General features: G+C 46.0%; 1 protein-coding gene and 1 long non-coding RNA gene across 3 annotated transcripts in view; one reads left to right on the plus strand and one right to left on the minus strand.

Annotated features, from left to right (window-relative positions):
* The window catches only part of EPHX2 (epoxide hydrolase 2), an 82,885-nt gene extending 71,029 nt beyond the window's left edge, over positions 1-11,856 (plus strand). The window contains exon 19 of the mRNA XM_077331370.1: positions 9,341-11,856. Coding sequence (XP_077187485.1) covers positions 9,341-9,344 — 4 coding nt within the window. The 3' untranslated portion in view covers positions 9,345-11,856. The remainder of the gene's footprint in view (positions 1-9,340) is intronic.
* LOC143834713 (uncharacterized) overlaps positions 1-22,454 on the minus strand; it is a 34,393-nt gene that overhangs the window by 9,884 nt on the left and 2,055 nt on the right. The window contains exons 2-5 of one of the 2 annotated variants that reach the window (XR_013229879.1): positions 7,577-7,706; positions 6,477-6,576; positions 2,747-3,074; positions 1,592-1,725 (exon numbers count right to left, since the gene is read on the minus strand). This is a non-coding gene — a long non-coding RNA (uncharacterized LOC143834713). Of the gene's footprint in view, positions 1-1,475; positions 1,726-2,746; positions 3,075-6,476; positions 6,577-7,576; positions 7,707-22,454 lie in introns of those variants that run through there. The other variant, XR_013229878.1, reaches the window with a different exon arrangement.

The following is a 22,454-nucleotide window of genomic DNA, read 5'->3' on the forward strand; positions in this document are numbered from 1 at the left end:
GACGTGTAGGCCTGAGCCTTTCCTCTTGGCAAAGGGGTTGAGGGAGGGAAGCTGTGGTTTACATGGAAGGCCATTTAAGGAAAGAAGTTATGAGGTTTGTCAGCAAGATGTCACCAGCCAGTGTTGTGATCTGAATCTATTTTCTCTCACATCTTGGCCACGTGTGTATTCTGTTTCATCCACAGCATCCAAAAAGAGCAGTAGGGTAATGTTTACAATTAAAAGGGAGTTGTGTGAATAGGCCACAATGTATAGCTGTTCCCCTGGTGTCTGGTTGTGTCACTGGCGAGGCAAGAAAGAGATGCACCATCTTGCTGGAAAGGTGGCCCCTGGTCCCAGAGGAATTGACAGGCTTCCCTCTCAGCAACCAAAGGAGCCCAGAGCACCTCTCTGTCCTGCAGAAAGAGGGGCATGTTCCATGTGCCAATTTTGCACATAATGCAAGGGCTCTACTTTGAGTCATGCAAAATAAGGTGTTCCATCTAGGCTTGCCATCCTCCAGGTTGGGCCAGAAGGTCTCCCAGAATTAGAACTCTAGGTAGAAGAGGCCAGTTCCCCCGGAGAAAAGGGCCACTTTGGAAGGCAGACTCTGTGGCATTTTACTCCACTGGAATCCTTCCCTTCTCCAAACCTTGCCATCTCTAGGCTCTACCTCCAAATTCTCCAGCTACTGCCCAACCAAGAGCTGGAGCCCTAACCTCCAGCCCCTCTCCTTTTGTTCTGCCGCCCTGTGATGAAGCATTGCTTCCCCTTCTCATTCTGGGCCTAATTTATGGTGGGGAGCAGTGCAGCAGCCAGTCAGTTGCTTGCCTTGTGGTTCTGGAGGATCACAGACTGTGCGCATCAAAGAAGGTGCTGGGAAGAGACCCTCGGCCGACTGGCAGGAGAGATAGCCAGCTGGCTGAGCAATTTCATTTTCAGCTCTGCCCTGTGATGTATGGCAACTGGCTTTGAAGCTATAATTTCCACATTTTATTTCTGTCTTTGAGGGTGTCAAATGTGATTGAAACAGACGTGAAATGTCCTCCATAAAATCTGCCTTTTACACAGTGATCTGGGACGTAAAATATATTCCTTAATAGAGATGTCTGTGATGGATCCCCACAAGACTTCTTTCTGTCTTCACAGTGCCGAGAGTAATACGTTAGAATCTGGGGCAATAGATGGATGAGCCCAAAGGTTTTGGGGGTGTAAATAGTGCCACAGCGCGGAGTAGACAGGCACATACTGGCTTGGGTTTCAGCCCTTTGAATAAGGGTTCAGAAGCAAAAGGGATACATAGTTGGGTCAAGAGACATGCCAAAGTTAATACACACAAAAAAGCAGAGGTTAGTTTTTACCATTTTGCTTTAGGCTGATCCTGCACTGATCAGGATCTTGGACTAGATCAGGGGTAGTCAACCTGTGGTCCTCCAGATGTCCATGAACTACAATTACCATGAACCCCTGCTAGCATTTGCTCATGGGAATTGTAGTCCATGGACATCTGGAGGACCACAGGTTAACTACCCCTGGACTAGATGACCTGTGCGGCCCCTTCCAACTCTGTGATTCTATGATTCTTTGTTGACCCCACATAATTCCATATTACCTTGGACAGGTGCTGCATCCATCCAAAGTGTGTAGAAACAAGATGTCATTGCGGTCATTGTTCCCTAGATTTACCACTGCCGGGTTGTTGTCCCCTGTCGTTTTCAAGTTTCAAATACTTGGTTTTCAAAATGTCTGTGTTAGGATAAAAAAGAGAAGCATAAACAAAGGCCAAGTCAAACTGGGGAAGCCCATTTCCACGAACCCTTTCAGTCTCAATGACTGTGCCCCCTGCATCAGTGATCTTTCTCGGCAGGCATGAAGTAGGGGTAGAAACATTCCTTTTCTTGAAAGGCAGCATGATTCTTCCCCCTCTCTTGGCCAGCACTTGGAAGCGAGGCTAGTCCCACAGCCGAGTGCCTCCCATCAAGCATCAGCTGCTGCTTCCAAAGAGAGCATTCCCAGCACGGGAGCCCAGTGAGGTTCCTTCCCCTCTTTTTGCAAAGTCCTTGGCAAGAGAGGAGGAAAGGCTCACGCTGCAAATTATTCTGCACAAGGAGCAATTATTTACGATTACGATTTTGCACAGGAGGATTGGCCCTTTGGCACTGCCTTCACCAAAATGGCACTTTTTGTACCACGAATCAAAGATCCCATACTTTGAGTGGAACACGAATGGGTGCCATATGCATTGCTTAGAGTTGTTGCAGTCCTCTGTCGAACTGCAGACGGGGAGTCTCTTCATGGGCCAGGGGAATGAATGGGTCATAGTACTGAACTTAGGCGGAGGAGGATTAGGTCCAAGGTTGCCAACCTCCAGGTGGTGGCTGGAGTTCTCCCACAATCACAACTGGTTTCAGTTCTCCTGGAGAAAGTGGCTGTCTTCGAAGGAGGACTCTATGGCATTATAGGCTGCTGAGGTCTCTCCCCTTCCCCAGTCTCCAGTCCCCAAATCTCCAGGAATTCCCAACCCAGAGTTGACAACGCTACCTAGGTCAGAACTCTTGCTTGTGTCTGGAAGCTCCCTGGGGGCCGATCTCTGTCTCCCTTTCCGTCTAACCTACCTCATTGTGTTGCTCAAGTGAAGGAGGAGAACTATGTAATCACCCTTGAATTCCCTGAAGAAAAGTCAGGCCAAAAATGCAAAGGAAAGTGAATATTTGAATGCTCCCTTACATTGTGAACACCCTACATGATGAAAGCTCACCAACACTACCTGCTTGCATGCAATGCTATTTGTACGTCTACCAGGTTGAGGGATTTTTCTTTCTTCCCCAGCAAGTCAGGCATCCAGGCAGCAGGTTTTTACACCGTTCTTCCCAATAAGGACAGACAAGCACAATGGCCCCAAGCTGTGCTCAACGATGGAATCTCTGGGATGAGAAGTTCCGAACAGTCATTCAACACCTGTCTGGCTGGCAGGCATCCCGGTCGCCATCAAAGGATCATTTCAGTGACTGAGGCAAGTTGGATGCCAGGCGATAACCTTGATTTCAGCTTTTAATCACATTAGAAGTTAATGCCCCGGCCCTGCGTGTGTCCATCTGTTTTACAAGAAGACAAAATTAAGCAAACACAATATCAAGGAATGAGCCACTGCCCTCCAGTCTGGCACAGTGAGGGGGGAGAGTTTACCCCAAACAACAAATCTATGTAAAGCTGACACCACAGACTCCAGATTGGGTTCTGCAGTCATTAATCCATCACCAGTTCCTTTCCGCCTGCTTCTGAATCTATAATCACTAGATTACAAATCTCCATTTTACCCACAAGCATGAATGAAAAGGCGAAGGAATAGTTCACCTTTTGGGGGTTGTACAATGGGGCAGTTAAAGCATGGGGGAAAGGTAACAAATCAATGTAAAAAGATCTACGGTAGCCAGCATACCTGGTATGACTCGAGCCCAAAAGAGCTATGTACAATTCTCCACCAACATCCGCTTGGGATTGTAAATCACAATAACAGACTTGCAGACCACAAAGCACAGCTGTCAAATTCTATTTAGACTGACAGGTCAAAGTTCTTCTTGTCCTCATAGGAAGGAGGCAGCACGATACAGAGCAACGGTCGTGTCTTTCTACATTTCTTTATTTTTATTTCCATTTTATGATCCCCCTACAACTGTTTGTAAGTAAAACAGTATGCTCTAACTCAGGGGTAGTCAACCTGCGGTCCTCCAGATGTCCATGGACTACAATTCCCATGTGCCCCTGCCAGCAAATGCTGGCAGGGGCTCATGGGAATTGTAGTCCATGGACATCTGGAGGACCACAGGTTGACTACCCCTGCTCTAACTCACATTCTCTAATAGTATAGTAGGAACCAGTGTGATATCTTGATTGGAATGTCAGACTATGAAGACCCAGATTCAAATCCCCATGTTGCCATGGAATCTTTATGGATGACCTTGAGCTAATCATGATTTCTCAGTAGACTTTCCATCTGCCTGGGCCTGATGAGGAATTCCCAGAACTGCCCTTACAAAACTGAGGAGAAGGAGGAGGAGGAGGAGGGAAGAAATTGCCTCCTTAGTGATGCTCTAGGACAGGGGTAGTCAAACTGCGGCCCTCCAGATGTCCATGGACTACAATTCCCAGGATTCTGGGAATTGTAGTCCATGGACATCTGGAGGGCTGCAGTTTGACTACCCCTGCTCTAGGAATTGCCCCATTCCAGCAGAGCATCTCTTAAATTCTTCTATGGGGCTGATAGCTGCTAACTCTTGCTAGGGGGAATCCAATAATATCTCAACAAGAATATCTGCAATGCTCAATATAATTTCTGAGCTCAAAGGATGTAAACTTTTGTGCAAGGATGTTTCAACTAAGTACATGTTTCTTTACAGTTTTCTGACCCATAGGGCAGGCAATTCACTCCCCTCCTCCCTCAAATTACAAACCTACACAATTTCTGGGAAATATATCTACACTGGGAAATTTTTGAAAAGAAAATGAGATTTTTCTGCGTGAGTTTTTAGTCTACTGCTCCTTTTTTGATCAGCCCATTTGCCTGGGTTTCTCAAAGGTCAGCGAGGCATAAATTGAGAGTTTTGGATGTGTTTGCTTCCCACCAACCCAGACGATTAAAGCCATTCCGGTTGCTGGAAACAGCTGGCAACATTCTGCCGGCAGTTAATTCTCCCGGAGTGGAGGGGGAAATAAAGTGACAGCTCTGTCTGAGCGTGGCGAACGATTTATCCTGGCACCGAACCTTAGATGCAGAAATAAACAGCTTCATTTGCCTGGGTATTTATACTCCAATTTAGTTTATTGTGTGAAAGGGAGTGGAGCACAGAAGGTAGGTACAGCTGCTAAGTCTGGAGTTCTTGCTCCCTATAATGCTCAAGCAGCAGAAGACAAGAGCAAAATGCCCACCACCACTTTTTAGGTTTTTTTCTTTTTTGCTGTGGGTTCCTTAACTGAGCGGATTCCTTCCTTTATTTGTTGTTGTTGTTAAGTGCGAAGTCCTGTCATGTCCGACCCATCGCGACCCCATGGACAATGATCTTCCAGGCCTTCCTGTCCTCTACCATTCCCCGGAGTCCATTTAAGTTTGCACCTACTGCTTCAGTGACTCCATCCAGCCACCTCATTCTCTGTCGTCCCCTTCTTCTTTTGCCCTCAATCACTCCCAGCATTAGGCTCTTCTCCAAGGAGTCCTTCCTTCTCATGAGGTGGCCATTATTACTGGCTTAATTTACACCTGGCATGTCTCCCAATGTAATGGAGGCCCCAAACAGCTTACTCCATTCATTCTCTCATCACAACAGTGTTGTGAGGCAGGTTAGGCTGAGAGTATGTGATAGTCCCAAGATCACCCAGCAACCTTCAATGGTATCTAGCAAAGGGAGCTCTGACTCTTGAAAGACTTTTGTTGGTATCTAAGGTGTTACTGCTGCTCTAATGCAGACAAACACAGTTACCCTCTGAAACTATCTTTATGGTAGATGGGAGGCTCAAACTTGGTGCTTCCTGGTGCTAATTGGACATTCTGACCTAGCCTCTCTCACAGGGTCATTATGAGGACTTGGCAGATGTGTCCCACTCCAAGAATGGCATCCCTACCACTGCCAGGGAGCATGAGGATTAAAGGGAAATAGGGCACCAAAGAAAGGAGAAATGTTCCCTCAGAAGAGACCCTTTCTTCAGTTGGTGAACAAGGATCCTTTTGCACCAAGGAAACACCCCTGAGCATGGGGGGGGGGGGGCTCTTGGTAGTTGGTGATTCTGTCCTTAGGCATGTAGATAGGTGGGTCGTGTACCTGCATACTTGCCTGTCTGACAAACCATACTGACTGCCTGACAAAGACTAGGGGCCACAGGAGGAAAGTTGCAAGCTTAACACATCTGGGGAATTATAGATGTTTATATACAAATGCTAGAAGTCTGAGGTAAAATGGGGGGACTGGAATGCTTCATATTAGGACGTAGATATTTTGGGTATTTTAGAAACTTGGAGGGATGAGGATAATCAGTGGCATGCAGTCATTCCTGGATATAAATTATAATGTAAGGATAGGGAGGGAAGGGTTGGGGGGGAGTGGCTCAGTGTACCAGAGAGAGTATACAATCCAATAAGATTGAGAATGTAAGAGAAGTGAATTCCCTTACGGAAACACTAAGGGCAGAAATAGTATGCCCAAAAGGAAGCTTAACTTTGGGAGTATACCACCCACCAGATCAACGGACAGAGAATGATTTAAGAACAGCAAAAGAATTACGAAAACCAGCTAAATCAGGGCCCACAACCTCCCATGGGGGCCACATTAGCGTGCCCAGTGCCTAAAGAGGGCCACATCTTAAATCAAAACGTAACATAATTATTAACCTACTTATTTAGATCAAAAGTAAACATTCAAAGGTAAATAAAGAAGTGTTAACTTTAATGCAATCCATTTGGAACAATATTTTACGGTGGAATCCTTTTATTGGCTGCACATGCTTACCTTATCAGTGTGATTTTTGTGGTTGTTTTCTGTTAGCCAAGGCACTGATGTCCAAGTCAGGGTTTGTGACAGACACTCTTAAGATGGTAGAGTTACAATCCTAAATACATTGAATATTATGAGATTTATTTCTTAATAGAAGAAGAAGAGTTGGTTCTTATATACTGCATTTCTCTACCCGAAGGAGTCTCAAAGCGTCTTACAGTCGCCTTCCCTTTCCTCTCCCCACAACAGACACCCTGTGAGGTGGGAGAGGCTGAGAGAGCCCTGATATTACTGCTCGGTCACAGTCCCTGCGTTGAAGTTTAAATATACAACTGCTAATACATTTTAATTTTAATATGTAAAAAATTGGGAGCCCTCCAAAAGAGGGCAATTAGACAGAAAGAGTGAATGAGAGATGCTTTCCACCTGGAACAGAGGATGTGCCATGAAGTTGGCTTCAAATTATGTGCAGGGTGCACATACACATCACTGCTTGCCAGCCAAGCCTCAGTCATGAGAAGTAAAATGGCAGCCAAAGGGAGGAGAACTTGGCTGGAGGAAGATGTGAGAAGGGGAATGCCATAAGCTTCCCTGCTAAGAAAATACTCAAGGGGCCACTCACTGGCTCCTGCAATCTCAGATGTATAAGCAGACTCCTGGCTGGTGTGAAGAAGAGAGGAGAGGCAGAAGCAAGCAAAGCTGGAAGTCAAAGCATCCAGCTCTTGTTGTGGAAGGAAGAATGCTTTTGCTTGCAGCAGCAACCTCACTAATAACTGTGGAAGCCACTTGCTTTGATGGGCGGAGCCTCTAGAAATGTTCAGTATGCAAAACACTTTGTATCCTTTTTTGCCAAAATATCAGGCCTTTCACTGTCCTTCCCCCCCCCCTTTTTTTTTTGTATATGTATATGCAACCATCCTGATCTTAATAGTCTAGCTAAGGTCTAACCAGCATCTATTATGGAGGGATCATTCTGATCCACCGTCTCTCAAGCATCCATAAAAGCTTTGCAGTTCTTCATTATTCCAATATGCCAGTCTCAAGCAAGGAAAACAACAAGCACAGATGCTCTGACAGCAGAACAAATGCTGGCGAGGACAGCTGAGCTCCAGTACCTTTTGGTAATTGTGCAGCGGTGGGGCTGTGAGCAGGTCATGCTTGAGTGCCACAGAAGCTTTGGTCTCTCCGCATTCTGAGGGTCAGGCACTGGAACTGATTTGTGGTAGATTCCAAAAGGGCAAAAGTCTGCATATAATTACAGGAAAGACAATTTCAATAATCAACTTATGAAATCCAAGCTCTAACAAAGACCCTGAACTTCAAGGGCTTTTAAAAATGACTTCATTCTTTGAAGAAACATTTGTTTTAAAAGCCGCCCTTCTGCCCAAGTTCAGGGTGAGAAACCTCAAACCTCACCCCTTCTCATCTTCACAACATCCCTGGGAGAGAGAACGGGGCTCAGAGAGAGTCACTGGCCCAAAGTCACTTTGCGGCTGAGGGGGGATTTGAACCCAGATCTTTCCTACAACCGCCACACTAACCACTAGTTACACTGGCCATTTATCATGAACCCCAAGTAGGGCAAGGGGGGAGGTAAGAGTGGAGGAGCAGACAGCGATAGCTGCCAAAGGGTGGGGAGATCAGCAGACAGAGAAACCCTAGGCCAAGAGAGTTCATCACCCAGTGGCTCTGCACTCCCTCCAGCTTTCTCTACTCGCCTGTGGGAAATCTCCACAGCTTCTGTTCATCATGTAGGGTGGCCAGCTCTGAGTTGGGAAATACCTGGAGACTTTGGGGGTGGAGCTGGGAGTGGGTGGGACGGGGTGGGGAAGGACCTCAATGGAGTCTAATGCTATGGCAGGGGTAGTCAAACTGCGGCCCTCCAGATGTCCATGGACTCCAATTCCCAGGGAATTGGAGTCCATGGACATCTGGAGGGCCACAGTTTGACTACCCCTGTGCTATGGAGTTCACCCTCCACAGCAACCATTCTCTCTAGGGGAGCTGATCTCTGTCGCCTGGAGATGAGTGGTGTTGTGGATGTGGACAATCAGAGACGCAGAGCTTTGTGGCTAGGGACTGGGATCCTGGACTCAGGATGGGGATACACCAGGTCCCAGGTTCTACACTTTCATGGGACAGTTTAATGGACCTATCCCAGTCTCCACTAATGGCCAATTGCATGTCTTGGTGGGAGTCTCAACTTGTATATCAGTTTGCCGGTTTGGTTTAATATTGTTTTGTGTTTCTTGGGGTAAGTAAAGAGCGGGTTATTTGAATCGGAACTGTTTGTGTCATTACTGAACCTACATATTCAATAAGCTGTAGAACCAAGGGATCCCCAGAGCCCACCTTGGCAGGGTAGAAGGCCCTAGATAGGATTGCCAAGCCGAGAATGGAAAACATCTGGAGGTTTTAGAAGCAGAGCCTGAGGAGAGCAAGGTTGGGGAGGGAGGAGCCTCTGTGGGGTATAAGGCCTTATAGTCCAGTGTCTCCAGGTGAACTGGTATCTGCTGTAAGTCTGGGAGATTTCCAGACACATCCTGGAGGTTGGCAACCCTCGCTGTAGAGTCCACCCTCCAAAGCAATCCTCCTGGGAAACTGATCTCTGTAGTCTGGAGATCAGGCCTCAACTGGAGGGTGGCCACCCTATCTATTGCCCTTCCATAGGGGCGGGGGGGGGTAGGTGTACAAACTTAGCAGGAAGCCAGCCATTTTTTTTAATGATGTCAGAATGTTGCCTTTGGGTCTTCGGATGCTCCAATCAAAATTGTCTTTATTCCTTGACGAACTAGCCTGTTGCAGAGTCACGACGATGGGTCTAATTGTCTTTATTTCCGCCCCAGCGACACTGATTTAAATTCTCCCCCACTCCCCAGGTAATTCATTAAGATGTTTCCAAGTGCCAAGAAAGATGCTACTTGTCAAAGAAGAGGCCGAGGAAGCAGGCGGTGAGGAGGCAAATGCATTGTGACAGGCGAGGCCTCCCGATAGCAGAAGGGGCCTCTTGCAACGACTCCAATTCGTTTGAGCATCACTGAGTTCAGCTTGCTTGCTTGCTTGCCTGTTGTTTACTCTGCAACAAACACTGCTCAGATTCAAAAGGGTAAGAGTACGTTTGAGGGACATCTGCTAAAACCAGAGCTGTGCATACTTTTTTTTTTCTTTTCCCGATTCCTTAATTGAGTGACCTTTTATAACTATATTGCCGAACAAAGCGACAACATGGTTTTTCAAAAATGAAACAAACAAGCCTCTTGGGCCCTTTTGGGACAAGCCTAAAGCTCCACACTGTTCTTGTTCTTGTTGTGTGTGTTTTTGGAGAGGGGTATTATTGTAATACCACTGTTAGGAAGGCCAACTATATAGAGGTTTATGAATGTTGAATGGTGAAGATAGGAGCTCATGCCGCAAAGTTACGTGGACTTTCTTATAGCTCAACAACAAAAAGGACTAGAGACTTGAAAAACAATAATAGGAGAACCAGTACATTGTCACGAGCTTCCCATTTCATTTTATAACTCAGCAAGGAAAAGGGCCAGAGAGATTTTCTTAAAGCTGGTAATTTGCACAAAGTTATGGGCTGCACAGAAAGAGATCGGGGGACGCATGTGGCCCATGGGCCTCAGGTTCGGAACCCCTGAGCTAGACGAAATAGCTGTGTCATAATAGGTGATTTTAACTACCCACACATTGATTGGGTCAATGTGTATTCAAATCATTATTTACTATTACTATTTACTTACACTTAGCATGGAGACATTTGTTTACATAATATATATTTTGTATTTAGAGTATCTTACATCACTGACGAAGATACCGAAAACGAAAAAATACCTAGGAGTTCGTTTTGATATTTTGAAAGTTTGAGGAATTGTTTTATAGTGGAATAAACTGTTATTTGCCATCGCCAGCTTGAAAATCATTTCATCTGCTTGTTTTACAGCTGACGGGTCTTCACCTGTTGGCTTCTGAGATCTGACAAGGTTGGACCAGCTTGGTCTATTCAGATCCGGTTTATAACATAAACACAATAGTAAACTAACAGTTCCTGTTGTGTTTAAAAACAACAACAAAAATCTTGACTGGAGGGAAAGGAAAGGGTGGCCATGGAGGAGACAATGCAAGAAGAGTACAACTGTACAAATGCTGCATTGCTATTGTGGAGGGCCCTGCTTTCACTGCAGCAGCCTGGGTCAGAGTGTCGCGCCTGAGAGAGGCAGGAGAAGGAAGGCTCCAGCATCAAGGGGTTAAAAGAGTCTTCTCCTATTGTATTGCCTCCCCCTCCCAACAGTGAGATAGCGTCGGTGCTAATAATGCACGAGAGATGACGGGGAAAGATTTTCTGAAAGGAAGGCACGGAGCGGATTCTTCTGGCATTCACCACACAAATAAGGAAGGAAGCTGAACAAAGAAAGTAGATCCTTGGACATCACTCTGGATAAATAAATAACACAGTGATTTGTTAATAAGTTCCTTTTATGTAGCAGATTGCAGGATCTGGCTGTGGGAATAGTTAGCCTAGAGAAAAGATTAACATTGCAGGGGTGGGAGGAAAGGAAAGAAAAAGAAAAGAAAGGAAAGAGTGAAAGAGAGAGAGAGAAAAAAGAACAGTGTTCACCCTATTGAAGACTGGCTAAGAAGAAAGATACAGGAAAAACAGAGTTTAATTAAGGATTAAAAAGCCTCTTCTAGCTTAGAACCAGTCCAGAGGAGATTCCAGCCTGCTTGCTCTTGCAGATCTGTTCACATGAATAATCTATTCATGTGAGCAGCGTAACATCAGAGAAGAGCTTTTTCTCTTTTATTCGCAGAGAAAGCCACGTTCTTACCAAATAGTCACATGGCTGTATGAGGCTACTATGTGCTAAATCAGACCAGAGAAGCGAGAAGATGTGAAAAGACAGAATCAGGATGGTTGGTCCCAGGGGACTGACGGGAACATTAAAAAACGGAGCAAGAGAAAAAGGGCCAGCTGATCCCTCACAGTATGCCTTCTAGGAACTACCCCACTCTTGCCCCATCTCCTCCCTAAAGGAAACAAGGCAAGGCAGGTTGAGTTCGGGCTCCCAGGCCTGATCTGGCAACCATCAGGAGATCGGAGGGGCCGGGACATGGGGAGTGGCCATTGGCATGAAGCACCTCTCTAGGAATTGGCCAAAGTCTTTGGCTACCACAGCATCACCATTACAATCACTGCCACAGCTCAGGCAACTACTGCAAGCCACAGGCCATCGATAGTGTTGGAGACCTCCAGGTCGTAGCTAAAAATCTGAGGTTACAACCCATCCCCATGTGGCAGAGATCTGTCCACATGGAGAAAAAAGCTGCTTTAGAAGTGAACTCCACTGAGTTCCTCCCCTTCCCAAACTCCTCAGGCTCCATCCCCCCCACCCCAATCGCCAGGGATTTTCCAGCCCTGAGCTGTCAGTTTTAGCCTTCAACTAGGTTTTGTCGCAGATAGATTAGCATCTGTGGAAGGCATTCCTCTGCCCTGCCCTGCCCTGCCCTGCCCTGCCCTGCCCTGCCCTGCCCTGCCCTGCCCTGCCCTGCCCTGCCCTGCCCTGCCCTGCCCTGCCCTGCCCTGCCCTGCCCTGCCCTGCCGCAAAATGCCCACTCCTTCCTGGGGAGCCAGGCACTTACAGGCCCCCATGCAGCTTTTCCAGTGGTGCAGCCTGCCCTTCTGGGACCAGCTGCCAGGTCCAAGGACCTTGGTCCAATACTACTTCCTGCTGGGGGGTGGGTAGACCTCACCCTCTCCTGCTGCATATAGGTCCCCCGACCATGAGCATCCACTTTCTCAGGGTCAGAAATGCCTGCTGTGAAGAGGTCTGGGTACTATGATTGTATTGTTTATTATATGTATGATACTCTTTTCTTTCTTTCTTTGACTTCTAGATACCGCCCCTCCCTGCAAGTGGGCTCAGGGTGGTTTATAGTAAAACACAGTTATAAACCAATTAAGAAAACAGTCCTCAGCCCCCTACCCTCCTAAAGAAGAAGAGTTGGTTCTTATATCCCACATTTCTCTACCCGAAGGAGTCTCAAAGAGGCTTACAATCGCCTTCCCCTTTCTCTCCCCACAACAGACACCCTGTGAGGTGGGTGAGGCTGAGAGAGCCCTGATATCACTGCTCAGTCAGAACAGCTTTATCAGTGCTATGGTGAGTCCAAGGTCACCCAGCTGGCTGCATGTGGGGGAGTGGGGAATCATACCCAGCCAGACAGATTAGAAGTCTGCACTTCTAACCACTACACCAAACTGGTTCTCTGAACACCCACTTCTGGGTACTCAGGATAGAGGTGATATAAAATGAGATGTTCTGAAACAAGGGGGGGGCAAGGAGAAGGTGGGAGGCCTGTATCATTTAGACAGCTCTAGCTTCAACCTGGCAGAAAAGCACAATTTTACAGACCCTGCAGAAGCTGGACAGCACCATCAACTCCAATTCTATTGCATGGCCTTCTGTTTCTGCAATCTGCCTTGAGCTTCAGCAAGAAAGGCCAGCTGTAAATGCAATAACTGACTAAGTAAGTTAAAATGCCCCACACCATAGAAGTGGGCATCATCTGCCATCATCTATAGGATATGGCATAAATCTACATGGATTTGTCATGCTTGTTCTGTGTATCAGTCCTCATGGTGCATTTGGGTTCTCCTTTCCTCCTAACAGATCACATTCTGCTATGTCTTCGTTCTGTTCTACAGCTTTTGGACTCTTGGCCAGCGTGGTGAGGTGTTTAAGAGCAGCAGCTTCAAATCTGGTGAACTGGGTTTGATTCCTTACTTCTCTGCAAGCTAGGTGACCTTGGGCTCATCACAATGTCATTTACTTGGATTTTAGTAAAGCTTTTGACAAGGTTCCCCATGATGTTCTGATGGATAAGTTGAAGGAGTGCAATCTGGATTTTCAGATAGTTAGGTGGATAAGGAATTGGTTAGAGAACCGCACTCAGAGAGTTGTTGTCAATGGTGTTTCATCAGACTGGAGAGAGGTGAGTAGGGGGTACCTCAGGGCTCGGTGCTCGGCCCGGTACTTTTTAACATATTTATTAATGATCTAGATGAGGGGGTAGAGGGACTACTCATCAAGTTTGCAGATGACACCAAATTGGGAGGACTGGCAAATACTCCGGAAGATAGAGACAGAGTTCAACGAGATCTGAACACAATGGAAAAATGGGCAAATGAGAACAAGATGCAATTTAATAAAGATAAGTGTAAAGTTCTGCATCTGGGTCAGAAAAATGAAAAGCATGCCTACTGGATGGGGGATACGCTTCTAGGTAACACTGTGTGTGAACGAGACCTTGGGGTACTTGTGGACTGTAAACTAAACATGAGCAGGCAGTGTGATGCAGCGGTAAAAAAGGCAAATGCCATTTTGGGCTGTATCAACAGAGGCATCACATCAAAATCACAAGATGTCATAGTCCCATTGTATCCGGCACTGGTCAGACCACACCTGGAGCACTGTGTGCAGTTCTGGAGGCCTCACTTCAAGAAAGACGTAGATAAAATTGAAAGGGTACAGAGGAGAGCGACGAAGATGATCTGGGGCCAAGGGACCAAGCCCTATGAAGATAGGTTGAGGGACTTGGGAATGTTCAGCCTGGAGAAAAGGTGGTTGAGAGGGGACATGACAGCCCTCTTTAAGTATTTGAAAGGTTGTCACTTGGAGGAGGGCAGGAAGCTGTTTCTGCTGGCTGCAGAGAAGAGGACACACAGTAATGGGTTTAAACTACAAGTACAACGATATAGGCTAGATATCAGGAAAAAAATTTTCACAGTCAGAGTAGTTCAGCAGTGGAATAGGCTGCCTAAGGAGGTGGGGAGCTCCCCCTCACTGGAAGTCTTCAAACAAAGGTTGGATACACACTTTTCTTGGATGTTTTAGGATGCTTAGGGCTAATCCTGCGTTGAGCAGGGGGTTGGACTAGATGGCCTGTGTGGCCCCTTCCAATTCTATGATTCTATGATTCTATGACAATCCTGATAGTGCTGTTTTCACAGAGCAGTCCAGTCAGAGCTGTCTCAGCCCCATCTACCTCACAGGGTGTCTGTTGTGGGGAGAGGGAAAGGGGATTGTAAACCACTTTGACCCATTATGCACGGGGGTTTTAGCGCACATTCAGGGTGGAATGGCGGCGACTAAAATCACCGATAACGCACGGAGCCAGCTGCAACTGGCTGCAGCTTCGGTGCATGCCGCCGAAAAAGCCGTGTCAGTGAAACGCGGAAGAAAGCGCAGCTTCCGGGTAACCGGGGCGCAACCAGAAGCGGCGCCCGGATCGCCGCGTGCATAATCGGTTACTCTGGGTTTTGCCGCCGTCGCGCCCCGCCCCGTGCATAACCGGTGTGCGTCGCATCTTCCCCCTCCGCGTTTTCCATGTGACCCGAAATCGCCGTTTCGGCGGCCGTGCATAATGGGCCAAATGTGACTCTGGGTTTGTGAAAATTAGGTGATTAAAAACCAACATTCTCTCTCTCTCTCTCTCTCACTCTCTCTCTCTCTCTCTCATTTGCTGGCTGAAGGGATTAATTTCAGCTTGCCCAACACTGAGCCACGCCTGTTGTTTGGGCTAAAGCTAACAAGAAAGGAGGTTTGTGTGTTTGTGTGTGTGTGTTGAACTAATCGTTCAGAAGCAACAATACTGACCATTGAGGCGACACAAGCTAAGCCTGTGGGATTTGAGCTGCCCAAATGCCAACCGACAACAGTTTAACGGGCGGTTTAATTTACTAGGTAGTTTGTGACCTTATTCTATTATCTGCAGATTTAAAAATCCTCCTTATAGTCTGTGCTTTCGAAAGACCTTGATTGCCTCAGGAGCTGACATGACAGATTTTACAGAGATGCAGGATTTATGGTTTACTTTCAGAGGGGGAAAGATGTAATATTTTAAGCATGCCCTCTCCGCTGCAAAGGAAAATGGGGTACATCCCTTTGAGCTTTGAGAGAAGATCAAGGGGGATATGTGGGTCAGGCTGCCAGGGAAACTGGAGTCCAAGAAGAGGAACAACCTGGAAAGACTGGGGAGAAAAAATACCCTGTGAGTACACAATGGGCTCCTTGGAGGGAGAGTGAGGTAAACTATTTTAAAATAGATGGATTGAGCAAGGTGTAAAGAAGAAAGTCAGAATGAGCCTACAGTTATAGGGCTGCCAACTGGATTTCCTGGAGATCTGGGGATGCAGTCTGGGGAGGGCAAGGACCTCAGCAGGGTATAATACCATACAACAGGGGTTGTCAAACTGCGGCCCTCCAGATGTCCATGGACTACAATTCCCAGGAGCCCCTGCCAGCGAATGCTGGCAGGGGCTCCTGGGAATTGTAGTCCATGGACATCTGGAGGGCCGCAGTTTGACTACCCCAGCCATACAATCTACCTTCCAAAACAGATGTTCAGTTCAGTTCAAACTTTATTACAGTCATTCAGACCAAGTTGTATGAAGTGAATACATAAAAGACCAAAATAATATGGTCATTTGATGTAATGCAGTTTAAAACAGATCATAAAATAGAGCTTAAAATTATGCTACTTTAGAGCATCAGATTGTTATGGCGGCGGCACAAAACTTAGCCAGCTGAGTTGTCACCTGGGAGGAGCAAAACAGATGTTTTCTCTGGAGATTCACTTCTGTGGTCTGGAAATCAGTTGCAATTCCAGACACACAGGCCCTACCTGAAGCTTGCAACCCTACACAGGTACCAGCACTTTGCCCACATCCAATGGGTACAATGGAAGTTTTCTGGATTTCATGTGAGATTTCTATCTACATATACATTGTTCAAGAGCCTCTTGTGGCGCAGAGTGGTAAGGCAGCTGTCTGAAAGCTCTGCCCATGAGGTTGGGAGTTCAATCCCAGCAGCTAGCTCAAGGTTGACTCAGCCTTCCATCCTTCCGAGGTCAGTAAAATGAGTACCCAGCTTGCTGGGGGGTAAATGGTAATGACTGGGGAAGGCACTGGCAAACCACCCTGTATTGAGTCTGCCATGAAAACGCTGGAGGGTGTCACCCCAAGGGTCAGACATGACTCGGTGCTTGCACAGGGGATACCTTTACCTTTACCTTTATACATTGTTCACCCTTTTCAGACTGGAGTTTTATATATCTTGGAGCCTAATAACTTGGAGCGAATTCTATTTTCTTCCTTATTTTGATATTTATGCTCTACTTTTCTCTCCAATCAGGATCCAAAGTAGCTTACAACATTGTCTCCCCTCCTCCATTTTAGCCTCACAGCAACAACCCTGTGCTTTGGAAAGGTAGGACAGGCTGAAAGAGAGTGTCCTGCATAGTGCAGGGGGTTGGACTAGATGACCCAGGAGGTCCCTTCCAACTTCTATGATTCTACGACTCAAGGCCACCCACTAAATTTCCATGCGAATACAGAAATTCAAATCAAGTTTCCCAGATCCAAATCCAACATGCTAATCATTGTGCTACTGAGGCTGTTAGCACTGCATTCAAGCTCATATATGAGCCACATATGTTGTAAGGTAGGCATGGATGCACCAGTATGTATTTTTAGCAGTAAAAGTTGCTAGAGGATGAACATGGGGGGGGTATTACTTAATACTACAGCATCATGGAATCTGGCTTTACTTGCATTCATACATTTACTGGTTCAGTCTCCAGGCTCAATCCCCAGAATTTCCAGGTAAAAGGAGCAAGGGGTAGGTGACATGAAAGACCTACCCGAAACCCTGGAGAGTGTTGCCACTCTGAGTAATACTGACCTTCATGGGTTGAGAGTCTGATTCATATAAGGCCGCTTCCTACATCTGTATTCATAAAGCATATGAGTTTATCAGTGAATCCAGCCATGCATTTATAGTTCTTAATCCAAACAAGCAATGCTTGTACAATTCTGCCTTGCAGTAGGGGCCAGAGATGAGCTGTGCATATGTGCAATTAAGGGTTGATTTGTCGTAAAGAAGAACTGCAACGCTAACCCACAATTACTAGATTTAATTTTGTCTGCTCCAACAAATGCAGGACTCTGCGGGGCCAGGGGGTTATTAAGCCTTTTTATTCTTTATTTGATCTGGAGAGGGAAAGATTCAGACAAAATAGGAAATACTACTAGATGTGTGGCAATGTGCATATTTTGGTATTATCAGTCCCTTTCAGATTGCATAAGGATCCCCACTTACAGCTGTTAGAAATGGCTGCTCTTTATTTCATTTTGGTTATCCAAATAACGCCCTCTGAACAAAGCTGAACAGGCTTTATTCATAAGATCCTCTGGCCTGTGATTCAGAACCCCTAAGCTCCCCAGGAACTAAAACGGTCGAGCGATCTAGAAATTATTATAATAAAATATATTAAATGCACAATTCATTTCACAGTGCTAAACAAGGTCAATGAGAAACAATACATTAAAATAGCAGTAGAAAATATGCAAAAATCCCGTGAGTAACACATACAGGGACAAGAAATATACCACAGATACCAAAACGACCTAACATGTTTAAATCCAATTGGATCTTCTTCTGAGGTAAATTATCAACCCACAGGTACATAAATAGAATACCCATAAACAAAAAAAGCTTTTTACAGCCTGGGAGATTAAATGTAGCTCTGTACTGTCACGAGGTGCCCATAAATATCCTGGGTCTACATTATGGCTGTAAAGGATTCACAACCACCAGGCTGGTTTTTCAAAAAGACACCATTCTGTAAACCTAAACTACCAACTGTGTGTGGCTGAGAGCATATCAGAGAAGTAAGGTCCCCTAAGCTTCCTGCCTGGCAAAGATGCCCCATTCCCCACAGTTGCTGCCATGAATTCAGAGGCATCAAAGCATCCCCATGGGAGTTCTCTGCAGATGTCCCTCCATCAGCCTCCATTTCCCCTACATGATCCCTTTACCATATCACAGGATGATCTTGACAGGCTAGAAAGCTGTGCTAAAATGAATAACATTAATTTTAACAGTGGAAAAAATGTAAAGTTCTGAATTTAGGTAGGAAAAATCAAATGCCTCACTGTAGGATGGGTGAGATTTGTCTTGGCAGTAGTATATGTGAAAAGGATCTGGGGGTCTTAGTAGACCGGACACTGAACACGAGTCAGCAGTGTGATATAGAAGATGGAGCGGAGTTGTTTTCTGTTGCCCCAGAGGGGCAGACGAGAACCAATGGGTTAAAATTAATTCGAAAGAATTTTCGAGTAAACATCCAGAAGTAGTTCCTGACAGTTAGAGAAGTTCCTCAGAGGAACAGGCTTCCTCAGGAGGTGGCAAGTTCTTCTTTGGAAGTTTTTAAGCGGAGGCTAATTAGTCATCTGGCAGAAATGCTGATTTTATGAACTTAGGCAGATTGTGAATAGGTGGGGAGGAAGGGGTGTGCTGGTGTTTGTCTCTTCCTTGCATAGGGAATTGCTAATCGCCACTGTGGGATGGCAGGTGAATTTCCTCCAGGCCAGGCTAAATTCTGGAGATTTTTGGTGGAGGGGTAACTTGGGCATGAAATTGGGGTTGCTGTGGGTGGGCACGTATTTGTGAGTTCCTGCATTGTGCAGGGGGTTGGACTAGATGACCCCTTACAATTCTATGATTCTATGGAGGCTAGTTAAAAGTTGCTGCCTGGCTATAGTGCAATATCGTTCTAACAACAGGACACATGAAGCTGCCGATCAAAATCAGTCTTGCTACTCAGACTGGCAGCAACTGTCCAGAGTCTTAGGCAAAGGTCTTTCCCATCATCCACTGGATCCTTCTAGCAGGCAATGCCAGGTTGAAATTGGGACCTTTTGCATGTCCAATAGATGTTCAGTCACTAAACCAAATCCTTGCCACAGTCAGTTATAACAATTCTTTGTCACAGCATACCTGCCAATTGCTCTGAATTCCCAGTTTTCTTTTTAAAAAAAATGTTTCTATGCCTTTTTGTTGTGTAGATATATAATCGCAGCCAGTCAATAACAATAATGATTTGCTTAAAAGCTCTCAAAAATCCCTTTGGCAGTGCAGTAGGGTAAGTGGGAGCTGCAAAGGGCTCTGATGGAAGGAAAATGTTCCTTTGAAATGCTCACCTTCCTCCCAGGTGTTTTGCCAATACTGCTGGACTATGTCCTTTCTGGGATGACTGTCCCAAACCAAGAAATAACCCACTGCACCTTAGAAGCCAAGGTGGAGAGCAGCCTCTCTGTGCATGAAGACCCCACTTCCTTGCATCTGGATGTTCTTTAAGAAAGGACTCTGATACTATGTCCAACTGCTCTGTTCCCTATATCAGAAGAAAATGAATGCTTCCACCCGCAGCAAGGAGCACCTTACAAGAAAGAGGAGCTACCCTTTCAGAAACATGCCCTGGTTTGACGCCCCTGTTCCCATCACTGCAGGACATGGTGACATTTCCCAAGGAACATTTCCTTCTCTTTCAAGCCTTTCCTACAACTGAGCAAATCTTGACATGATTATTTATTTGTTTTCCTATTAGGGAGCAGCCAAATGCAGGGGAGATAAGAGGAGGAGGAGGAGGAGGAGGCAGGGAGCTGTTTTGGAGGGGGGATGAAATTAGATAGTCTTTTGAGGAGGGGTATGGAGGGTCAATGCAATAAAAATGTTCCAAAGGAAATGTGCCCCCAATATGGGTGGATTCTGCCTTCCTGGGAGGCTCATAAATCCCGTTCCGCACATGTGGCAAACGGTGCCCTTTGCAGAGCCTCTCATCTGATGGATGGCGACACTCCTTAATTAGTTCTGGGGGCTGCCGGAGCCCTTTCTATTAGGCCGACAATCATGTTGTCATGGGGGGGGGGGGGGAGATTCATCCACCTAACAGTGACATTCGTTTCTCAAGCCTTTCCTATGTATGACGGGTGACCTCATTTAATAAAGCCTTTCCTTTGTTAACAAAACACAGGAAGATGGGCCTGGGAGGATACATTGTCTGGGACAAAGTTATGATACGAATGCAGAACTTTTGTCCTGGTCTCTCTCTCTCTCTTTCTCTGGATTTTCTTTGGGAGAGTTCTTTTCACTTGGCAATGGGAGCAGCCATGGCTCATTCAGAGGATGCACTGTATGGACATGTGTTGGACTCAGCTGTCTATTTGCTTATGCAGTCCACGCAAACAACTTTCTATACTCAATGCTTGGGTCCTTTGAGAAAAGGAAATGTCCCGTGGCTTTTCCATAAGAGTTTCTCCTAAACTCTGCCCTCCCCAAGCCTCACCCCCAGATCTCCAGGGATTTCCCAGCCTAGAGTTTGCAGCTGTACTAAAATCCAACTTCCCAGAGTTGCCATAAGGAGGATCATTACTCAGCTACAGGTCCTACATTGGAGGTTGGATGGTTGTCCGGTAGAGGCTTAACCTTTGTGTTGCCACCCAGCTGTAGCCAGAGAAGCAAAGTGCAGGGCGATCTGCCACACCAGGCCCAGATGAACGCTGCCTGACCCTTTTTGGAACCGTCCCAGGTCAGGTTTGCCCCACAAGAAGCCGCCGTTCTCCCTTTGGCACCTGTGCATTGAATGCCCTGTGAATATTCAGCAGCCGAGATTCTATGCAACGCATGCAAGTGGCCCACTTTGCATAGATTCAATCAGTTCCATCTTTTTAATTACAATAGGCATTCAGAGTCCTAACGGCAGTCACAATCATCAAATCATTCATGTCGCCATGCATTCGCAATCAATGGGTTGCAAGAGGTTGGCTAAAAAAAAAAATTATTATTTTTTGCGCATTCTCATGCAAATGTTCATTTCCAATCATGATATGTATTATTCAACACGGCAGAAATGTACAGGATTTGCATGTTCTTAAACCATTTCTTAAACCAATATGTGCATACCTTCCTGCCATAACTATTTAAGAGATACTCTGCTCTTACAGATGGTGACTGACAGGCCCTTTGTTAAACTGATTGCCGTCTAATAGGCCCAAGATGATAGGCTGATGTCTCTTCTATGGGGGATGATGACAAGAGAAGGTCTTCTGGCAGCAGCTGGTAATCACTTTTGGAGTGACATGCCCATCAGAGCATGGAGAAGGTGACACCAGTTCAGCTAAGATACATGAAAAGAGGCAGCAAGGGAGACTGTGGCCAGAGAAACAAAAGAGTTAGCTGGAGAGCGGGGGGGGGGGGGGGGGTTCTGTGCCAGCCGCTGTCTGGAAATGTTCTGCCTGTTTGCTTCCCTTTGTGCTCTGCTTCTGTATTTGTGCACAAAGCAAATATTTCAAAGACCCTGGAAGTCTCCGGTGCTGTTTCATCCAAAGGAAACAAAAGCCAGATGATTCTCTATGCCGAACATCGCTCCAAATTAATCTCTGCCCTGGCCAAGAGAAGGAATACCACGTTGTCTGCCTTATAAAAGTCATATATAGTCCAACTAGAGCCAAGGAGGGCCGATGTGGTGTTACAGTTCCCAGTTCTGTCTTAAAATTTATTGTGAACTTTCCAATCTGATTGAATTTACAACTAGACCCTGTATTCCATTTAAAGTTTCAAAGACCAAGCATGCCCCTGATACCCCAAAATATATCCCTCCTGGTATTAATGCTCAAAGTGAGGGGGGGTGACATCTTATTGTATTCAGCCCCTCTTCTTTTTGAAGAGCTAACAACCCTCTGAGGACAGAGCAGGATCACATCAATACTGCAAAATGAAATGATAGTTTATGGCTTTGAGGATTAAAGGGGGGACATAGAAAAGTACAGAAAAAATAATGGTTGTAATGTCTTGTTTTGTTTTTATATACCACATAGTGAAACAGATTGTATTTATTTGAAAGGTTGTCACTTGGAGGAGGGCAGGGAACAGTTCCTATTGGCTGCAGAGGACAGGGCCTGCAATACTGCAGGGGGTTGGACTAAATGGCCTGGATGGCCCCTTCCAACTCTATGGTTCTACGGTTCTATGGTTTATCTCATAGATAAAATTGGAAGCCTCTTTACTTCCTTTTCTTCTTCCTGAGAGCCAGTTTGGTGTAGTGGTTAGGAGTGCGGACTTCTAATCTGGTATGCCAGGTTTGATTCTG

The sequence above is a fragment of the Paroedura picta genome, chromosome 1 (genome assembly GCF_049243985.1).
Source record: "Paroedura picta isolate Pp20150507F chromosome 1, Ppicta_v3.0, whole genome shotgun sequence".
Classification (NCBI taxonomy): domain Eukaryota; kingdom Metazoa; phylum Chordata; class Lepidosauria; order Squamata; family Gekkonidae; genus Paroedura; species Paroedura picta.